We start from the raw sequence: 21,398 nt of genomic DNA, 5'->3' as shown, positions 1-21,398 counted from the left end.
AATACAAAATGATAAAAGGTTCTATTCAACAAGAAATTGTAACAACTATCATGTAGATCTTTAATAAAATCACTTCAAGATGTAATGAACAAAATTTGATAAAATTAGGGAGACGCCAAAAAATCCATAATTATAGTGGAATATTTCAATATCTCTCTGTCCCTTCTTGGTTAAGCATACAAAAGAAAAATCAGCAAGAAAATAGAATATTTGAATAACAATAAAGAGTCTGATCTAATGGACTTAGCATTTATTATAACTCCATTTTAGCAAACACGAAGGAATAGGTAGAAGCCAGGATTGAAAAGGATCCTCCTTACAAAAACCATCTATAATAATAAAAGCATGATAATAATAATAAAAGCCGGGGCTGCGAGGGAAGCCTGGGTCCTGGGTGATAGAGGGAAACCAGTGTTGGCAGCCAGGGTAAAGAAGGACTACTCTTGCACAAATTTCATGCATTGGGCCTCTAGTGAAGGTTATAAAAGCATACTTCTTAGGAGACTGTCCTAGAAGTCTTCCCACTCAATACTCCAGGCATTGCTTATCTTACAATTGAGGGGAAATACGTAAGTAGTCTAGAAAGAGTCTGTATCTCAAAAACAATGCTCTTACTTAATATTAACTAAACTAGAGGCCTGGTGCATGAAATCCGTGCATGGGGGGGTGGGGCGGTCCCTCAGCCTGGCCTGCACCCTCTCGCAATCTGGGATTTCTCAGGGGATGTCCAACTGCTGGTTTAGGCCCAAACCATTCGCCTGCTTGCCTGATCACTCCTAACTGCTCGCCTACCTGCCTATCACCCCTAACCGCTCGCCTGCCTGCCTGATCGCTCTCAACTACTCACCTGTCTGTCTGATTGCCCCTAACCACCTCTGCCTCGCCCTCTGCCACCACAGCTTCATCCAGAAGGATGTCCAGAATGACGTCTGGAAGGTCGTTCGGCTATCCAGCCTAATTAGTATATTATGCTTTTATTATTATAGATAGTAGAAGAAGGAGACTACCAAACTCCCTAAACTTCCAAACTAAGGTTTGCTGAGCCCATATTTTAGTAAGATCAGAGAAAGAAAACTACTAATAGTTCTTAAATAAAAAACTTTGTATTTGAGGAAGGAGTGATACTGCTAAGAAGAAAAAGTATTTCTCATGTTATATGACTTAGAATATATGCTAATAGGTACCATTTGGTAAAATGGATTAATAGAAAGATACAATGCCCCTATTTAAAAATTAACAGAAAATATTACCTGGTGAAAGAAAAGTAGTTTTTAACACTGAATTGATAAAATCTCATGCCAGAAAATAATAATAATCTGTTCAAGCAAAATTAGTACAATTTCTATTTGCTTTTAAAATTAACCATTTTTAAAGCAAGTATAAGATAATTTGCTGTTAGTTACATGAAAAAATATGAGGAAAATTTTATTTTTACTCTAATTCTTCTAATGATTCAAAAAAGTAAGATACTTTTCAACTCCCATAGTTTTAACCAGATATATAAAAAATAAATGTGAAACTACAGAATTTTATATAAATGGGTGGTTATACAATCCTATATAATAAAAGGCTAATATGCAAATCGACCAAACAGTAGAACAACCCGTCACTATGATGTGCACTGACCACCAGGGGGCAGACGCTCAATGCAGGAGCTGCCCCCCCAGTGGTCAGTGTGTTCCCACAAGGGGTGCGACGCTAAGCCATAAGCCGGGCTCATCACTGGTAAGTACAGCAGCGGTGGCGGGAACCTCTCCCACCTCTGCGGCAGCACTAATGATGTCCAATTGATGGCTTAGGGGAGTGAGGCTAAGCTGTCAGTTGGACATCCCCCCCAGGGCTCCTGGACTGGGAGAGGTTGCAGGCCAGGCTGAAGGACGTCCCCCCAAGTGCACAAATTTTGTGCACCAGGCCTCTAGTATTTAAAATAACACAGGGAATGACAGAGTGTGTTAGATTTCATAAATTCAGATAGCTTAGTCTAAGACAACCATATGCCCAGCATGTGATTTAATAATTACATAGCAATACATTTACAGTCTTCAGCAGGCATCATGGTTAAATAGAAAGGGCACTAGACTTTGGATGAGGAAACAGAGCCTGGAAATAGCACTAGCAGAAAAGAAGAAATAATAAATATTAGGAGAAATAAAATGGAATTACTAAAAAAAGAAAATAAATGAAAACAAGATTTGGTTCTTCAAAAATATAAACAAGATCAACAAGTTTAGCTATAAAGACAAAGAAAAAAGAGATGATGGTTTCACAACAACATGAATGTACTTAAAGGACAGTTAAAATTTGTTAAAATGGTAAGTTTTTGTCATACATATTTTAGCATAAAATTAATACAAGAGAAACACCTAGAACTGAGTAATTTTTTCAGATTAAAAAGCCACAATAAATTAAATAAAAAGAATATCCACCTTAGGTAACAAACAAATATGAGACAAATCACTGTGAAATTGCAGAACAGCTGTTATAAAGAGAAAATGCTAAAAAGTTCATCAGATGGGAAAAATAATAAACATGTTCATATACAACAAACTGAGAACTAAATGGCAATATACATCTCAAAGGTAACAGTGGAAGCTAGAAGGAAATAAAGCAATAAAAAAATTCAGAAGGAAGTTCTACACAGTCAAATCATCAACCAAGTGCACTGAAGCATAAAGACATGTTTTGACTTTCAGGCTTTAAAAAATTTACCTCCCACATATAATTTCTCAATAAACTAATGAAGAATACATTGTATTAAAATAATAAAATAAATCAAGAAAGAAAAAGATGTAGAATCTTAGAAACAAGGGTCCCAACACAGCATAGATAAATACATTCTTGAGATCACAGTTGAAGAAATGATAGCCTTTAACATCAGCTTTAGTCAGTAAGCAGTTTTAAAGAATTCAGCAAAATGAAAGGCTAAAGTAGAAATATCTTGAAAAAATATGTAATGCACTTGGGGATAGCAGTGGTATGAGATTTCCAAGCAAGTTAAAATAACTGTATAATGAAGCAAATATAATCCTAATATATTGTGTGGCTCAGCTGTAATGTTTACATAGTCATAAAAATTAAAATATTAAATATTAGTTAACCCCCAAATAGTCATAATATAATTCTATTGGGATAATAGAGGAGGAGCATGTAAGCATGTGTATTAGGAAGGATTTATAATTGTATAATCTGAATATTTGTAAAATGTTAAATGAGATATGGATATTTTATCTAGAATGCTCAACTTGAATTTCATCAAGTCTTATATTTATAAGTCAAAATTAACATGTCCAATTTCTGAAAAATTTAATTACTCTTATTCAAAATCTACTCTTCAAATATAATTTAAAAATTCACATAACTAACCTTTTTGAATGAGATGTCTTGATTTTTTGCCAATATCTTTTGTCTTTAATTCAGATAAGAGAGAGGAAACATGTTTTTTCTTTTTATTAGAACTTATTAAATCAATAGGAGAAAGTATATTCTGTGGAAACAAAATAAAAGCAATGACACCAATGATAATCTCATATATTTTAGAGTTCTCAAAGAATTCTCACTTGTTAAACATCATCATTGATTTTCATTTTAAAACAACAACAAAAACCTGTGAGACAAGCCAGAGTTAGGAAAGGTGAAAAGAACTCCATTGTGTATTATTCTGATTATTTTTCCATTGAGAGTTCATGACAATGCTCTAAGAGACATTAAACAAAAGGGGGACATTTCAGGAGGATGGCATAATTAAAGGAACTAAGGGGGAGAAGAAATAAGGAATAAAGAGAGAAGTGTTAAGTGTTTAGTGCTGCCCAGAAAGACTAAAGGAAAATTCAGAGTAAGAAAGGAGATGAAAAATTACTTCACAGAACACTAAAAGGTAGTAGCAAAGATGGAGAGAGAAGTTGGACAAGAATTACCACAAGTCTTAAAAGTACAAATGGATCAGATATGTATGGAAGGAATAGGTATTGAAAGGAGCTTCACAGAGAATGGGCCATCGCAGATGTAAACTGGGCAATGTCTGCAAAGTGGTTGGAAATGTTTTAATAACTAATACTGTGCTATCCCTTTTTCTCTTCACAGTCCATCCAGGAATGATTCAGAGGATCCATGAGGTCAAGAACCCAGGCTCTTTAAAAATGTGTCATCTCTACCTTACTGCATCTCCACGGCTTCTATACTCAATGTTGACTCTGGAGTCAAAATAGCTACTAGAGTTCCAAACACAATGTGTGTATCAGTCAGCAATATGGAGAAAAGGGTGAAATGATAAAACACAGGCCATGTGTCTTAAGAAACTTTCCTGCAGGTCCTTTCAAATAACTTTAGTTTATTTCTCATTGGTCACCCATAACTACAAAGGAGAGTATAAGAAATACAGCCTTTTGCTAGGTACTTTGCTGCCTGAAGTTAAACTGAGTATCTCTGGCGAAACCAGTTTGGCTCAGTGGATAGAGCGTCAGCCTGCGGACTGAAAGGTCCCAGGTTCGATTCTGGATGTACCTGGGTTGCGGGCACATCCCCAGTAGGAGATGTACAGGAGGCAGCTGATCAATGTTTCTCTCTCATCGATGTTTCTAACTCTCTATCTCTCTCCCTTCCTCTCTGTAAAAAATCAATAAAATATATTTAAAAAAAACCTGAGTATCTTTTACCAAAAAAAAAAAAAAAGACAAAGACAGATATTGGTAGGCAATCAGTAACAGACTGCCACAGAAAAAAAATAAGAATCTTGGGAGGGGATATACATTTATATTTTGAAAAACCTTTCTATTATGCTTTCCTCGACTAGTCTTAATTCTAAAGACCCTAAATATATATCTTCAAGTAAATATCCTTTGTGAGATTTGTTTCTGTATATTTGTGTACGGAATACTTGTATAGTGCTTATCATTTGTCATTGTTTCAAATCTCTGTACAAATATTGATTTATGTCATACTCATAACAATTCATATTAATCTTTGTCATACTCATACTCATTTATGTCATACTCATGAGCTATGCTCTTTCACCTAGAAAATGTCATAGTCATCTTATATTCAAGAAAACTGAAGTCATATTTTTCCTTTATTTTTTTAATACATTTTATTGATTTTTTTACAGAAAGGAAGGGAGAGGGATAGAGAGTTAGAAACATCGATGAGAGAGAAGCATTGATCAGCTGCCTCCTGCACACTCCCTACTGGGGTGGGCCCGCAACCAAGGTACATGCCCTTGACCGGAATCGAACCTTGGACCCTTGAGTCCACAGGCTGACGCTCTATCCACTGAGCCAAACTGGATAGGGCCATATTTTTCCTTTAAACCTACTAATACTTCTTGTTTTGGTGACTAGCACCACCTTCATCCATTGAGAGGAAATTCACATAAACTCTCTAAAATGTGATAGCTAGCAGAATTTTGAAATAGAGAACTCATTATCATATCTATCTTGACCTATCACTTGTGCAAATGTCCTTATTCCACAATTTAACAGAGATACTTGAATATGTGTCTTGGTCCCCTGTATTTACAATTTTCTGCCCAAATCCCTATACCATATAATAGATATATATTTAAATAAATATCCTTAACTTTCTATATTTTAAATTTTATATGTGTTCTCTAATTTTTTATTGAAAATGATTTGCTTTGATGTGATGATTCACTGTGCAAGAATTTTGAATGCTCATGACAGATACAAACTGGTCTTAGAATAAATCTCAGTTTTTGTTTTTCACTAAAGTTTTTTTTGCTAATCAATTCCTACATTTACATGACAAATATACTTTTTGATAGAAAAACAAATAAGTAGGTACTTTTGAGCTCATGTATTCTTTTTATAGTTAGATTTTCTTACAGTTGCCAAGAATAATTTTAATATAATACACAACATCAGTACTACCAAAATATGACTTTTAATAATGTTGCTTCTATTTTCATCTGGGTTCAAATCTTTCCATTAAGCAAAGTAGGAAAAAAAATGTAGACAGCTGTTTTGCAACCAAATCTGTAACAACCAATTGCAAATGCTTTTCAACCTTAAATTTACCTATCAATTCTATTCTTAACTCTTCAAGTTATGTCATCATTCTTGTGTTTTCTTACTTCTAGGCATTTTCCTCTATTTTGGTAACCTCTTTGTCTGTCCCTCCTAACAATATGTCATCAAAAATCTTTGCCATTCTACCTTTTAAATGTATTTCAAATCTGTTAACTTCTCTCTATTTGCACTTTACTTCTTCTAATCTAAACTATAATAACCCCTTCCAACCATAAATAGCCTCCTATTGGTCTCAGTCTTCACCCTGGCTTCCATAAGACATTTATTAAAAGGTACATCTGATTATGCTTCTCTTTTGCTTTAAATCCTCTGATGGCTGCCCAAGGTGCTCAGTCTTTACTATAACCTACAAACAAACAAACAAACAAACAAACAAAAACACAGCAAAATACAGTCCTTGACCATACAGCCAAACTAATCTCATTGCTACTAGACTTTGTGTATTATACTCCCAGCACACTGTATTTCATTCAATCCCTGAACCCAACTCAAATTAAACAAGATATTGCATGCCTCAGTTCCTTGTGCAAGCTCTTCTCACTGCCTAGGCCACTCTCCTTCCTATGCTTTGCATGGCTAACTTCCTGTTTGTTCAGATCTTAACTGTAAATATTAGCTCCTCAGAAAAACTTTCTGTGACAATCTTGTAAAAAGTAGGCTTCCTCCTACAATTCTCTATCTCAAGCACCCTATTTATGTAGGTTATAATTTCAAATTGAGAGAATACAATGCTGGCTCAAGAATAATAACTAATACTAGCTAGATAATGTAAAGGGCATGAGGAAGTTTCAGAGCATACAGATTGGTTTCTTTGAAAATCTCTCCAAAATTGTATTTATTACTCTTATGACAGTGCCATTGTACTCACAATACTACTTTTCCTAATACATGTATTACCTTGTATAATAGTTAACATATTATATAGTGATAATTGAGAATCATTCTGTACTGGTTTACCTAAAAATCACACTTTAAAAATAGTATAATGAACTCTATATAATAAATATTTTGTTTAGAACTGTCAAAGCGCTAGTGTATTCTACCTTATATCATAGTTAAGAACATTTCTCACCCAAAGAAGAAATTATACTGTCTGAGTACTGGGAGTATGTTTACTTATCTCAATATCCCTGCACCACTTTGAATTCTCAACCTCTGTTGGCAGTGCCAACTCACAAATGACAGCAATAAAAATATTGATTTGTTTGAAGTTTTATTAGTTTATTCAACAAATATGTATTGAGTGTTAACTAGTATATCCATAACTATGCTAGGCATTGGCACAAAGTTATTATTTTGTGAATATTTAAATCCTATACTTCTTAAAATATTTCATAATTTGATGACTTATCCTCTATGTGGACGTGAAAAAGATGAAAAGCAAGAGAAAGACATTGAGACTGAAAAAACCACAGTAGAAAACACAGGCTGAATGCTACACACACTCATGATAAAACTATGTATTTTTATTAAACCACATGTATTAACTCAATTGGTTAAGATAACATTTTACAATGCTGCTCAAGTAATCCAATCCCCAAATGACACAAGTTCATATGATGACATAAAATTTAAGGATGGGCAATTAAACAGAGATTTCTATAGGAAAAAACATACTTTTTCTTAAGAGTAAAATGTATACCCCAAGAATCTATATTTCTAGACATATTTGAACACTGTCTGATATTTATGAACTGAGGAGAAAAGAGCAACAGATAGGGACAGCCAACAGTTTACTAACGTTTTGGTTGATCTTCTATACCTTAAACATTCCCAGCATTTTAGAGACTTTACACATTTTAAATTTGGGTTTAGAATCGGAGGAAGGGTTATATTTACAATAAAGAAAACATTTCAATAAATTAACATAGAAACCATATACATAATTATATTTTTAAAGTAAAACATTATAATCAACTTAAGTATGCTTTGTAAACATATGTTGATAAACTATCAAATTGACTCAATGTTTTCTAAAATTGAAGTTATAGCCTCCTGCAACTCAGAATAATATACTCATTTTTGAAGTTCAGAATATTTGTAAATGCAGCTTTGTATAAGCTTTTGTTGTAATACTAAGGATTAAAATCACTATTTCAAATGCATATAATTATTCTCCCCTCCCCCCAGTGCTAGAGCAAAAGGTGATTTATTTAATGGGTGGATTATATAATAGATGAATGATATGATACATAAACAACATACATGTATATATAGTATACATACACATACTCAGGGAATATATATTGATAGGCTTAGTAAAGTGCTAGCACTGACCATGTTAGCCAGCCCACAAATTATTCAGTGCAAATCTCAATTTGTGTGACTTCACGGTGTATTTGGCACCGTTTCTTTAACAACCTCAGCCTTACTGTCTTATCAGAAATATATCAGCCATAATACAAATGTTTATTATTTACATGAAATCCAATATTCCTATGGCTGGATAAAATGACTCAAAATGGTAGTTTACCGGGACCTCCAAAGATACAAACAGCCTTATGTTAGGTTCTTAAGCTATTAAAGGAGGAATTGTCTGAATCCTTATATTTTATTAAACAAAGACTTAAATATAAGGACATGCCTGCAATTTACTATGAGTCTCTCTGAGCTTCCTAGGTGAATACTGTCAGCAAAAATCCATTCCTAGATGGAATATCTCTAAAACTAACTTAAGTAGACCAGAGAGCAGCAATGTGATTTCATAGGTAATATTTTCTAAGACACAGTACCTAAATTTATTTTGAGAAAATTCAGTCCTATCAATTTCTAAAACACAAACCTTTGTCATTCAAAGCTTAGAATTATTGAAATAGCCATAGCCACTCTCTCTTCCTTGGAACAAATAAAAATTCGTTCTAAGTAAGTGGTAAAGAATGGTCATTTTATTGTTTTTGTTATTTTTCTTATTAGAAAAAAAGAGAGCTTAAAAGGTTTTGCATTAGCAGTCTTTGCAAAGCAAATTTTAGATGGTACATTTCACTGGATTTAAAAATGGTAATATTAGCTCTCTTGTATGAGCAAGTAAATAATTTCATGAACATTGTTATACAAGTTTCAAATTGCTAAAATATGCTGGCTTGGGTGAACTAAGTGTATTTCTCTTTTCAACTTTACACTTATCTTGTGTGTACAGCTGATATCCCTAGTGTCCAATCTGAGTACAGGCTTTCATCCTGTTGTCCAGGGAATGATGGGCACAATTCCTTTTGACACTGATGAGAGGTGAATACATAAATCCAGCCCACTTCAGTGGAAATGGACCCATAATTTTTTTTTACCCTGAAGAAAAATACAGTAATAAAGTTTAAAGATGGGAAAAAATACAGTCAAACTCTTGAGGTGTACCATTAGTTAATGATAGTCAGCAAGCATTACATTTTGCCTTGAGGACAGTAAGTTCCAGATTTGCATTTAGGTGCTCATGAATTCTAATAATCGTGGATTTCTATATGATAACAAGAAACCTAAAAGCGCGAATGATAGGGTTTTCACATTTCAGTGAACTCAAAAGTTGAAACTAAAAAAGAAAGGTATGCGTTTTACATATTTTCTTCTACCTCTATTCTCCACTAAGATCTTTCTTGCAAAATGAGTATATGCATTTCCTATAAATATTTAGAAGTTGAGAATATACACTACTTCCAATATAAAGACTGCACCAATTTTAAAAAGTGTGTATCTTGTATAAAACTTTAACGGTGTCTCTGAACTAGTATTTTCAAGATTACATCAGCATTTCTAAGATTTGGGGGAAAAATTACTTGGCATAGTGTGTAAGAACAATTACCCTTATATAAAAATATCCTACCACTAATAGTAGCTAAAGAAACATGCTATGAAAAATTAAGGCTATGCAGCACAACATTTTTATTTTCTTAATAACCATGTAATTATTTATGATTAATTGACTCACATAATTCATTATTAGTCTGTTTATATCATTAGCCTCTAGCATTTCTGAGATAATAAATTTTATAATAATGGCCACAGTATCTATTAACCCTTCTACCTTCTCTGGCAACCTCTTTACCTTTTCTATTTTTGAGGGTGTTCTGAGTTCTAGTGTAACAATACTGGCAAGAAAATCCATTTTATTTACATAGTTTATAACTTTGTAAGATCCTCTTACACTCTTTGCATGTTATTTTTAATCTACGGTCTTTAGATGAATACCTTAATTCTTCTCTTCCCACATATAAAAATCTCAATAATAATTCTGTTAGCTATCTTTTCATAGAATCACAGATTAATATTTTCAGAAAAGAACTCCATGAGTTATAAATTATAATGCAAAATAACCTTATAATTTGGAGTATATTTATTGTGAATGCAATATTATTTTAAATCAATATTTTGTTGAGTGCCTCTTATGTGCATATCACTGTGCTAGGTAAAAGGTGTCAAAAACAAATAAAATACAACCTGCTACAAAGTGGCTTCTATTTCTACAGTAAAAACCATTCATATAAAACAGCCACCTTCAAAGGAAGTAGGACATAAATAAATTTAAATAGAAACAAATACCAGAAAAGTATTAGCAGAAATATTCTAATTAATTAGAGAAATTAATTTCTCTGAATATTAAGAGAACAAGTTTTTGTTCTGAGTCTCATCAGTGACTGTATCCTTTTAGCTAATGCTGCAAACTGAAGCAAAGAAGGAAACAGATAATGAGGTATAATGCTGGAAATAATCTCATTCATAAACAAAAGAAAGCAAAGATCAGATTCAGGAAGGAGGTTTGGGGCTGGGCATTAGGTGAATGAACAAAGGCATTTTAGTGCCTACTTTGAGATGGTTATTGTCTGATGGCATAATTGTTGAAAGAAGGTAATGTGCTGGAATGCAGGTGCATTGGAGGGAGGAGCCATAGCAGTGCTTTTTTATCTTATTATCCCTATCTATGAAAAAGATTCAATGCTCTCAAATAATAGCTGATTCATAGTAGCCAAGTTCAAATATAGTTATTTTTACCGAGCTTAATCCTACTACTGGAATCTCTCACAATATGCAGCAATGGTTCTCTTCTGAAGGCAGAGCTGTTTGTAAAATATAATGCTCTATTTCTGAAGTCATATTTTCCTTCCTCTGGAGCTACTAAATCTCCAACATAAAACTCTACTCTCCTTCCCATTCTAGGGCCTAAAGTTGGAGACAATAAGCCTCTCCAGACCAATACTTACCGTAAGAGCTCTCTATTAATTTCCTTTGCTCATAGCCTAACACTTAATCCTGGTAATCAGTTATTTTTTAATCCTCACCCAAGGATATGTTATCTTTTATTGATTATAGAGAGAGGAAGAGAGACAGAGAGAGAAAGAGAGAGAAACACTGATGTGAGAGAGAAACATTAATAGCTTGCCTTCCACATATGCCCCAACTGGGTATCAAACCTGCAACCTTTTTGATGTACAGGATGATGCTCCAACCAACTGGGCTGCCAGGGCAATCCTGGTATTTAGGTTTTGATCTCATTCTTGATCATTCATCACTCTGTTATGTTTTTGCAATGTTTCCCAGTTCTAACTTGACATCTTCCTTGAGCTATTTCCCAAGCCATCCAGTCATTAGCATAAGTTTTGTTCCTAAAATAATCCTTCAACATAGCTCCCAGGTTTTGATACCCGGTGGGAGACAACATTAATATCAACTTTCTATCTCAACTTGACCCGATTTCAATGTTAATAAACTTTTCATACCCTCGTCCCATGTGTACAGATGACAATACACATTTTATAAATGATAAATTGGTGCTAGCCATATAGACAAAAAATAGAGCTTACAGTACTCTTTGAATTTGAAGATACTTACCAGACTGGCCACCCTTTGCTAGTTCCTATCACTATAACCACTTAATTTCCTTACAATTTCCAAATTCTTTCTTGCCTAACCAATTTTGCTTCAATTAATATACCATCTCCTATGAATGTCAAGATAAAATGTATGTTAAAGTTCCAATTTGAGTGATATTTAAAAAACTGTAAATGTTATCAGAAGGTTAAGCTCAATGGACAGCATCTTGAAGAAATGGGGCAGATGTAAAAAGGTATATAATACTTTATTTACATACTAGTGACCCGGTGCACGAAATTCTTGCATGGGGGGTGGGGAGGGTCCTTCAGCCCACCTGCACCCTCTCCAATCTGGGACCTCTCGAAGGATGGCCTACTGCCGGTTTACAGGGATTGGGCATAAAACGGCAGTCGGACATCTGTCTCACAATTCGGGACTGCTGGCTCCTAACCACTCACCTGCCTGCCTGCCTGCCTGCCTGATTGCCTCTAACCACCCTGCCTGCTGGCCTGCTTGCCTCCAACTGCCCCCCCCCCCGGCAGCCAGATCACCCCCAACTGCCCTTCGTGCTAGTGTGCTCACCCCCAACTGCCACCCTTGCCGGCCTGCTCACTCCAAATTTCCCCGCCCCGCTGTCCTGATCACTTCCAGCTGACCCCCACTTATGGCCTGCTCACCCCCAACTGGCCTCCCTGCTGGTCTGCTTACCCCCAATGGCCCCACCCCCCATCAGCCTGATCACCCACAACTGCTGTCCCATCCTGGCCTGATCACCCACAAATGCCCTCCCCTCTTTGCCTCTAACCAACTCTACCTTGGCCCTGCCACCCTGGCTTTGTCCAGTAGAGTGTCTGGAAGGTCTCCTGGAAAATCTCCCAGTCTAATTAGCATATTACCCTTTTATTAGTATAGAAAGATAGAGGTCTGGTGCATGGGTGGGGGCCAGCTGGTTTGCCCTGAAGGGTGTCCCGGATCAGGGTGGGGGTCCCCACTGGGGTGCCTGGCCAGCCTGGGTGAGGGGCTGATGGTCGTTTTCAGGCTGGCCATCCCCCTGATGACCCAAGCTCCCAGCCTCTCCTTTTTTTCTTTCTTTCTTTTTTTCAGCGCCTCCTTGAGCAGAGGCCAGGGCAGGCTGGAAGCAGGTATCTGGGATTTATTTATTTTCTATAATTGAAACTTTGTAGCCTTGAGCAGAGCCCAGGGCTGGCCAGGGGAGGCAGGAAGTTGGCTTCTTCCATCACCGGGGGCAACCCAAACCTCCTGCTCACTCCAGCTCCGTGGCCGCCGCCATCTTAGTTGAGTTAATTTGCATACTCACTCCTAATTGGCTGGTAGGTGTAGCAGAGTGATGGAGTGATGGTTAATTTGCATGTTTCTCTTTTATTAGTGTAGATGGAAAACATGGGACAAACAAGAATAAACAAGGAACTTGAAGAGAAAGGTAAAAATACTAAACAAGCTGATGTGTATTGTTTATAAAATATTAAGAAAAAAAAACATTGAAAAGGTAAACTGAAACAAAATTTTAAGAGGCCCATAAATTACTGAAATCTATAGCCTCTATTATTATCATTCATCTAGACTCTGGAAACCTTCCTACATTCTCTTGTCATCTGTCCATAATATTTCACTACCTGGAAAACTTTAGGCTAATGGATGTAAGATTCCACACTTTACTCTCTTTTATATTATATTTAAAACAATTAAATAATCATCCTAACATCTGGTTCTCCACCATCTTATACAAAAGTTTGAATAACAAATGTAACTTAATTCTAAATAATATAATATGCATAAATGCATTATATTAAATGCATACTTTTTCATATCAAATAATAATTTAAACCCTCAAGTGAAAATTATTATGTCCATTAACATCCCTATCCAACTTCAGTTTCCACAATTCCTCTCACAAATCTCTTAGTATAGTTAGGATAATGTCTTTTCCATTTATACATGTACCAAGCTAATTCTCACCTTCATAGCTTTGGTCAAGAAGCTTTTTGTTTTGTTTTGTTTTGTTTTGTTTTGTGTGTTGTTGTGTGTGTTTTTTTTGTTGTGTGTGTGTGTGTACTTTTAATTTTACTTTTGATCTTTTATTTTTTGACATTCAATTATTTGTATGTTTGACTGCACATATGGTGCTTACATATATAGATATATTGGTCATTATTCTATTACCTCAGCTAAACCAGAAATTCCTAAAGAATAAAATATTCCACTCACTCTTGATTTGCTTATAGTATGCTGAAGTAAAAAGAGCACTGAAATTAGAGTATATTTATAAACATATGTAAGTATATATCTATTGCCTAAAAAAAACATTGAAAAGGTAAACTGAAACAAAATTTTAAGAGGCCCATAAATTACTGAAATCTATAGCCTCTATTATTATCATTCATCTAGACTCTGGAAACCTTCCTACATTCTCTTGTCATCTGTCCATAATATTTCACTACCTGGAAAACTTTAGGTGAAGCGGATTTTGTGATGAGAAAGGCCATGAAATGTACACTATAACACATGGTCTATCAGTGATATAAAACAATGTTCTGGTTGGGAGCATGTGGAAGGCAATCAATCAATGTGTCTCTCTTACATGTCTCTCTCTCTTTCTCTGCCTCTCACTCTCTCTCTCTCTCTCTCTCTCCCCCTCCTCCTGCTGCCTCCCTCCCTGCCTGCCACTCTCTCTAAAAAGCAATGGAAAAAATATCCTTGAGTGAGGATTAACCAAAAAGAGATATTGTGTTTGATTAAATAGACACAAGAAGAATATCATATAGAAAGATGTTAAAAAGACGGCAATATAATTAACATATGGCAAAATTTATATCTCCCTTGTAACTCCCAATTTCTATATCTGAGTTTTAAGTATTTTAATTTTCCTTTATTCACCTCAAAGCACAAAGTATCTGTGGAGTATTATTATAAGCACATTATACTTCCTAACCCTTTATCTTTCCAGATGTGTCATGCTATTATGTAAATCCTCTACTCAATGTTCTTTTTCTAGTGATCTCTCATTTGACCTTGAAAACCCCACAATTTTGTATCTAAGAGTATGTATTAACCTACATCTCCCTTCTTTTCAAAACTAATTCTACAGTTGCTTGGTTTCAAATCCATCTTATCCACACCTATGGAGCTAAGCATAATAAATGGTGTCCCAGGTTGGTTCTACCAGGAAGGAGATATCAAAACATAGTTAAGTGCACAAAAGGTTTATTTGGGAAGTACACACGTTATAGGAAAATGGAGGAATAAGAGTAAGCAGGGAGAGTCAAAGTTTCTGCCAACCAACCACCAACCCTGAAGCAAAGTCTGTCTATCTGCGAGTCCCACACTGCGCAGAAGTGGCCAGGTTCTTATAACTCTGCCTTACTCAGGAATTGAGGGAGGGTGCCCAGAGAATAGTGTGACCTCAGCTTGACAGCAGAGGTGGACCCTAAAAAAACTTAACAGTTGGAGTTGTCAGCTAACTGCATTCCTTGCATCTGAGCATCTATAAATGGTAACTAATACTATCCTTGTCTGCTTCTGTCCTAGGTTTATTCATCTAGCTCCACGTCTTCTCCATTTAGCCTCAGTAAAATCTTTTATTAAAGGAAACAGACTCTATTTTATTTTTCCTGTCAGTGAGGAGCATATGGCCTGAAACCTAGAAAGCACATAATAAATACCTGTAAAACTTTATTAAATGGCTAAGTTTAGCCCTTTTTGCATTGCTGAGGTCATTAAGCAACAGCTGTAGTTCTAAGCCATCATTATTGCTTCTAAGGATCGCTAAAAAGGGCTGAATTAAACACAAATTAAATTATTCTTAGCTCTGGTAGCCCTAGTATCTGCCCTTATAAACTCTTCTGGTAAGTATCTCATACTTCTACCTGACATTAAAAGCCACTACTTCCCAAAAGTCTTAATATTCAGGATAACTCCAATTTCTTTCATGAGCCCCTTTAGAGGTAGAAAACAGACTAATCTGAATTTGAATTTGTGTACTCCTTGCAATTCCACACTTTATATAATCAGTCCCTACCCAGGGGATGTTTTTCAGTGCTTTCCCTGCCCCTACAAGTTTCAGCATAGAACTTGCTTGACTTCAATTTTTAAGGCCTTAGAGCAGTGGTTCTCAACCTTGGCTGCACATTAGAATCACCTGGGAATAATTTTAAAATTCTGACTTCTGGGCCTCATCCTCCGGAAATTCTGTTTCTTTGTTACTAATGTTGTGGCCCCACCCCATAACAAAGAAACAGAATTTCCGGAGGATGAGGCCCAGAAATCAGGATTTTAAAAAGATTCCCAGGTGATTCTAATGTGCAGCCAAGGTTAGAACCACTGCCTTAGAGTTTGTAACAGTGCTATGAACAGTCTACGTATTTAAAAAAATACCCATCTGAAATGAACTGCATTGGTGATGGGGCCCGAAAATGACTGTCAGAGAACAACAAACGGCAATTTTTAGAGAAGATATAAGCACTTCGTTACAAAGCTGCTTTCTTAGAATTATATAAGCTAAAACAACATCCCAGAAGCTCATGGATAATAAAGGTCTGTTTCCAGTATAAGGAAGGACTCTCACTTCACAAAACAATAAAATTTTAAAAATTTAAAGTATTTATCCATAATTTTCTTTTTAACAATTCACAATAAAATGAGGTGACTCATTCCACATCTCTTGAGTTTGATATAGCATCAAGGTTCTCAATCAACCTTAGTATCATTTACTGTTAAATTAAAGAGGGAAAAAGTAGATTCAATATTTTGTGGTTTGCAAATGGAGCTGATTATTCTTCCCCCTTCCTCCATATTTACCTGAACTTAAAGTAGGTACAAAAAAAAAACGCTTCAAATATGATTAGGTACTTGGATTTAGAAAATTAGGGCCACCTGGCACTGCCATGCAAGCTGTGCTCTGCACAACTCCAGGGAATGACTTCCACATACACCGCAATGTAAACGCACTGGTGCCCTGTGCAATGCAGGGGCCCTGAGTAAGGAGAATCTTTCTCTTTTCTCTGCTATTCACATAGACAATGTGATAAATCATCTTATTTTTCTATAGTCAAAAGAAAACTAAACTTCACCAAAGAAAATACACATATAAAAATATGTCATTAGGGAATTGCAAATTAAAGCATCAATAAGATGCTATTACACACCTCTTAGACTCACTAAAATCCACAACACTGACAACACCAAGTACCAGTGAAGATATGGAGGAATAAAAACTTCCATCCATTACTGGAGGGAATGCAAAATGGTACAGCAACTTTAGAAGACATTTTTGTATTTAAACAAACAAACAAACATGCTCTTACCATACGATCCACCATTCATGTTCCCTTGTCTTTACCCGCCCCCCAATAAAAAATGTTATGTCCACACAAGACCCTTCACAAGGTATGTATAGCAACTTTGTTCATAATTGCCAAAACTTGGAAGTAACCAAGATATCCTACAATAGGTAGATGAATAAATACTCTGTAGTACTGAGAGGAGTTAGAAGCAGGGTTAGGCAGACTGGGTAAGCAGGGGAAGAAGAAAGTACAGACATAAGCGCAGCGCTGAGCAGGGTCGAGCTCCAAACCGCAAGGATGTTTACCTTACAGGAGCAGACTGTTATAGGATTTCAGGGCAGGAGGAACAGGGAAACTGAGACAGAAAAGTTAAAACAAGGCCAAACAGTGCGGGCAATTTACAGCCCGCTTGTAACTAACAAACCTATTATCTTCCTCAGCCAGGGCCACAGAGCAAATGGTTAAAAAACCTCCCTCATGAGCGAATGCAGGAAGGCAGGTGGAAAGGGGAAAGGGAAAAAAAGGTCATTTTACTCCTTAAGCAGAGAATCCAGTAGTCTCAAGGATTGGCAAGATAAAATTACCAGGTACTTTTCATGAATTCTGGAAAGCCACAACAAAGTAAAAAAGGAACCTGGAGAATTAATCCCATACCAAAATAGTCAGAGGAATTTTGAAGTCTATGGACAGGAGGGTTTATGATGCCTCTGACCCCCACCCAACTTGATCTTCAGATTACCTGAGAACCCGTCTGCGCTTCACGAGCCAGATATATAAGTTTGCTTGCTTTGCTTTTGCTTTTGCAATAAAGGTGCATGTTTAATTGCTTTAATAAATTGGCTTTTCCCAAGGCATTCAGGATCTCATATAAATTTATTTATATGAGAAGACAAGAATAGAGGTTGGGGACAGCCCTCTTTCACTGACTCAGGGGGCTGTCCCATCTGGTAACACCTCTCTGGTGTCAGTGAGAGGTTCCTGTAACAGTAGCAATGAAATACAATTTAGTGCTAAAAAATAATGAGCTACTAAGCCATACAAGGGCATGGAGGAAACTTAAGTACATATTACTAAGTGAAAGATGTCAATCTGAAAAGGCTGAAAACTATATGATTCCAACTATATGACATCTGGAAAAGAAAAATCTATAAAAAACAGTAAAAGAATTATTGGTTGCTAAGAGTTAGGGGGAGGGAGGGGTGAATATGAAGAGCACAGAGGATTTTTAAGGCAATAAATCTATTCTGTATGATACTCTCTAATGGGAGATACATGTCATTATATATTTGTCACAATTCATAGACTATACAAGTCAAGAGTAAACCCTAATGTAATCTATGGACTTTTGGAGATAATGATGGGTTAATATAGGTTCATAGATTATAGCAAATGCATCACTGCAGGAAAGGCTGTGCATGTATGGGACAGGGAATGCATGGGAACTCTGTCTTTCCACTAATTTTGCTATGAACCTGAAAGTACTCTAAAAAATATTTATCTATAATAATAAAAGGGTAATATGCTAATTAGACCAGACAACCTTCCAGATGAAGCTGCAGCAGCGGGGGCTGAACCCCTTGGAGGGATTTTGTACATTGGGCCTCTAGTTAACTATAAAAAAAGAGGACTGATTATGTGAACTATGATACAAAATAGAGGTTCCAATATTTCCATATTTATGTTATAAATAATGCAGGTATAATCTTTTTATCCACAATGAAATATCTTTGTATTCTTATGTAAATAAAACATGATTTCTGATTAGAACAAAAAGAAAAACTATCAGAAAAAAAGGAATAATTACCTAACATTCTGACACTTAAACAGCACTATGAAAATCTTGATAACAATGCTCTCATGTATTTTCCATGCATAAGTATTATAAATTAAAAGTTAGTTATATTTTTGAACCTTTATCAAAAATTATAATATAGTAAAAGACCAAAAGTCCATCAGGTTTAAAAATTAAATCTATAAACCTTCAGGAAAATATATTTAGTAATAATTAATGGAAAGGGTTCACAGGAGAATTATATTTGAGAAAAAATTATTTTGTTTTACAAAAAACATGACAAGATTTTAGTAATGAGAAAAAATGAATCTTTGGAAGGAAAAAAAATCAATAAAATATTCTAGAATTAAACCAAATCAACAGTTCTAAAGCAAGTCTTACCTTAGTATAGGTAACTGCCATATTAGACTATATCTGGTGTTTCCAGGAACTATGCAATGCCATAAAGAAATGCAAGATGTAAACACTCAGTGTGTTAGAAGTGGTGCCAAGTAAGAGATCCCTTCCACAGAAATAGGATTGGATTGCTCTATTGATCCCTTTCCTTTTGCTGATGACTAGGGAGAACATATGCACTCTCTCCAGAAGTGTCAAGGCAAAGGATGTGATGGTTCCTGACCAGCACTCTCTCTTACCTCTTTCATGCTTCCTTTTCCTTCCTAACAAAATATGACTAAGCTTAAGGAAGTTTCAGATAAGAGGGTGTGGGTGGGTGGAAAGGGAACGACTAAGCTGCCTCCGAGATAAATATATGGCAAATTGCTTTCCCCGCTGAATCGCTTTCATTTTGGCTCCAATGGGTGTGACTTTTTCTCATAAAATATCCCTTATAAAATTCATGGTTGCAATTTAGGAAATAATGAAAAGAGACTATTCGAGCTAACAAAGAATAGATAAAAAAAAAAGAATATCTCATAGTCTATCCCAGGCTACTAAAAAATTGCAATGAAGTTTTAGGCCAAAGCCCCAGTTAGTAACTGCTTTGTTTGCTATTATTCCTTGTACATATCTTTTCCTTGGTATCCTTTGAGGAAAAGGGTTGACTATGCCAAAGCAGATTTCAAATAATCTTGGGTGTCCCAGCAAAATCAATAATAATCTAGATTTAGTTTCTAGATTTTCCTGAAAGCCATTATAATAATATACAAGTTTCCCTAAAATATAGAATTATCACAGTCATATTACCACCATAATTCTATATTTATGTCAGCCTATTCTGCAAGAAGAACAACCATCATTTGACCAATAATTGTAAGTCATATATTTAAAAAAATGTTTCTAGTGATTATTTCAGATCCTTAATTTCTTCCATTCTGTCCAAGTTTTTCACAGATCCTTCCTTTTGGTTCCTGACTTTTGGTTTTGTATCTCATTTAAAGTTTATTCTTGCACCATGAACTCTGGTGTTTCTATGAACTTCTGGCTTTGAAGCACAGCATTTATTGAATGAATGCAACTTGAACTCACTCCTCTGGCTCTTTCCATGAATACTAAGGGCCCAGAGCACGAATTCATGAACCTTGAAAGGAACTGTGGGCTGCAAGGCTGCGGTGGGCACAGGCAGGTCTCGGCCCTCCTCTGTGCCCCCACCCAGCCCCTCCTGCCACTTCCTCTAGTCCCCTATCTGCTGGAAGCCCTGCTCCTGCCACCGCTGCTCCCACACGCTGAAGGTGCTGGCCCTGCTCACACCCACTGAAGGCGTGGAGCAATTGGGGATGGCACCATCAGTGGGTGCGAGAGGTGGCTGCTGCCCCAATCACCCCTCAGGAGCAGGGAGAGGTGGAGAAGCCCTCTGGGGCTATCAAGGCTGGTAGCTACAACTTGCACCCACTGAGGGTGCCGATTGGAAGTGGTGCTAGGCTCTGGCAGTGGGTGTGAGTGGTGACTCAGGCACCAGCAGTGCGTGCAAGCAAGGCCATCACTGGCAGCGGGTCTGAGTGATGGCTGCCGGCCCCAATTCCTCCTCAGGAGCAGGGGGAGGTGAAGAAGCCCTGAGGGGCAATTGAGGCCAGTGCCAGGCACCAGCAGCAGTTGCAAGTGGCGGCTCTGCTGCTGACAGCGGGTGCAAGCGGGGCCGGCGCCGGCAGCAGGTGCAAGCGCCCAGTGGGACCATGGCATGAAGAAGCAAGGAATTTTCAGTATCCATCAGAGGCTCTTCCCATGACAGCGACTGGCACCCCGCCTTGGTTTGGTGCCTCCGCTCACCTGCTCCACCATCCCACTGTGGCCAATGCCCACCATGTTCCACACTTTGCTGCCTGCTGCCAACGCCCACCATGTTCCACGTGCGCCCCCTGGTGGTCAGCGCACATCATAGTGATCGGTTGTTCAGTTCTGCAGTTAAATGGTCTATTAAATAGATTCTATTTACATATTAGCCTTTTATTATATAGGATAGTGACCCATTGCATTTTGCGTGAGACCTGGGACCACCTCCCCTCCTGGCTCCCCCGCTCTCCCCCTCATGCC

General features: G+C 36.7%; 1 protein-coding gene across 1 annotated transcript in view; it reads right to left on the bottom strand.

Annotated features, from left to right (window-relative positions):
• The window catches only part of LRRIQ3 (leucine-rich repeats and IQ motif containing 3), a 77,382-nt gene that overhangs the window by 33,501 nt on the left and 22,483 nt on the right, over positions 1-21,398 (bottom strand). Inside the window, exon 5 of the mRNA XM_006775914.2 lies at positions 3,364-3,484. Within this exon, the coding sequence (XP_006775977.1) occupies positions 3,364-3,484 (121 nt within the window). The remainder of the gene's footprint in view (positions 1-3,363; positions 3,485-21,398) is intronic.

Source organism: Myotis davidii, unplaced genomic scaffold (genome assembly GCF_000327345.1).
Source record: "Myotis davidii unplaced genomic scaffold, ASM32734v1 scaffold128, whole genome shotgun sequence".
In the NCBI taxonomy this organism is placed as follows: Eukaryota; Metazoa; Chordata; class Mammalia; order Chiroptera; family Vespertilionidae; genus Myotis; species Myotis davidii.
Note: the sequence above shows the minus strand (reverse complement) of the source record. Positions and strands in the feature narration are given on the sequence as shown.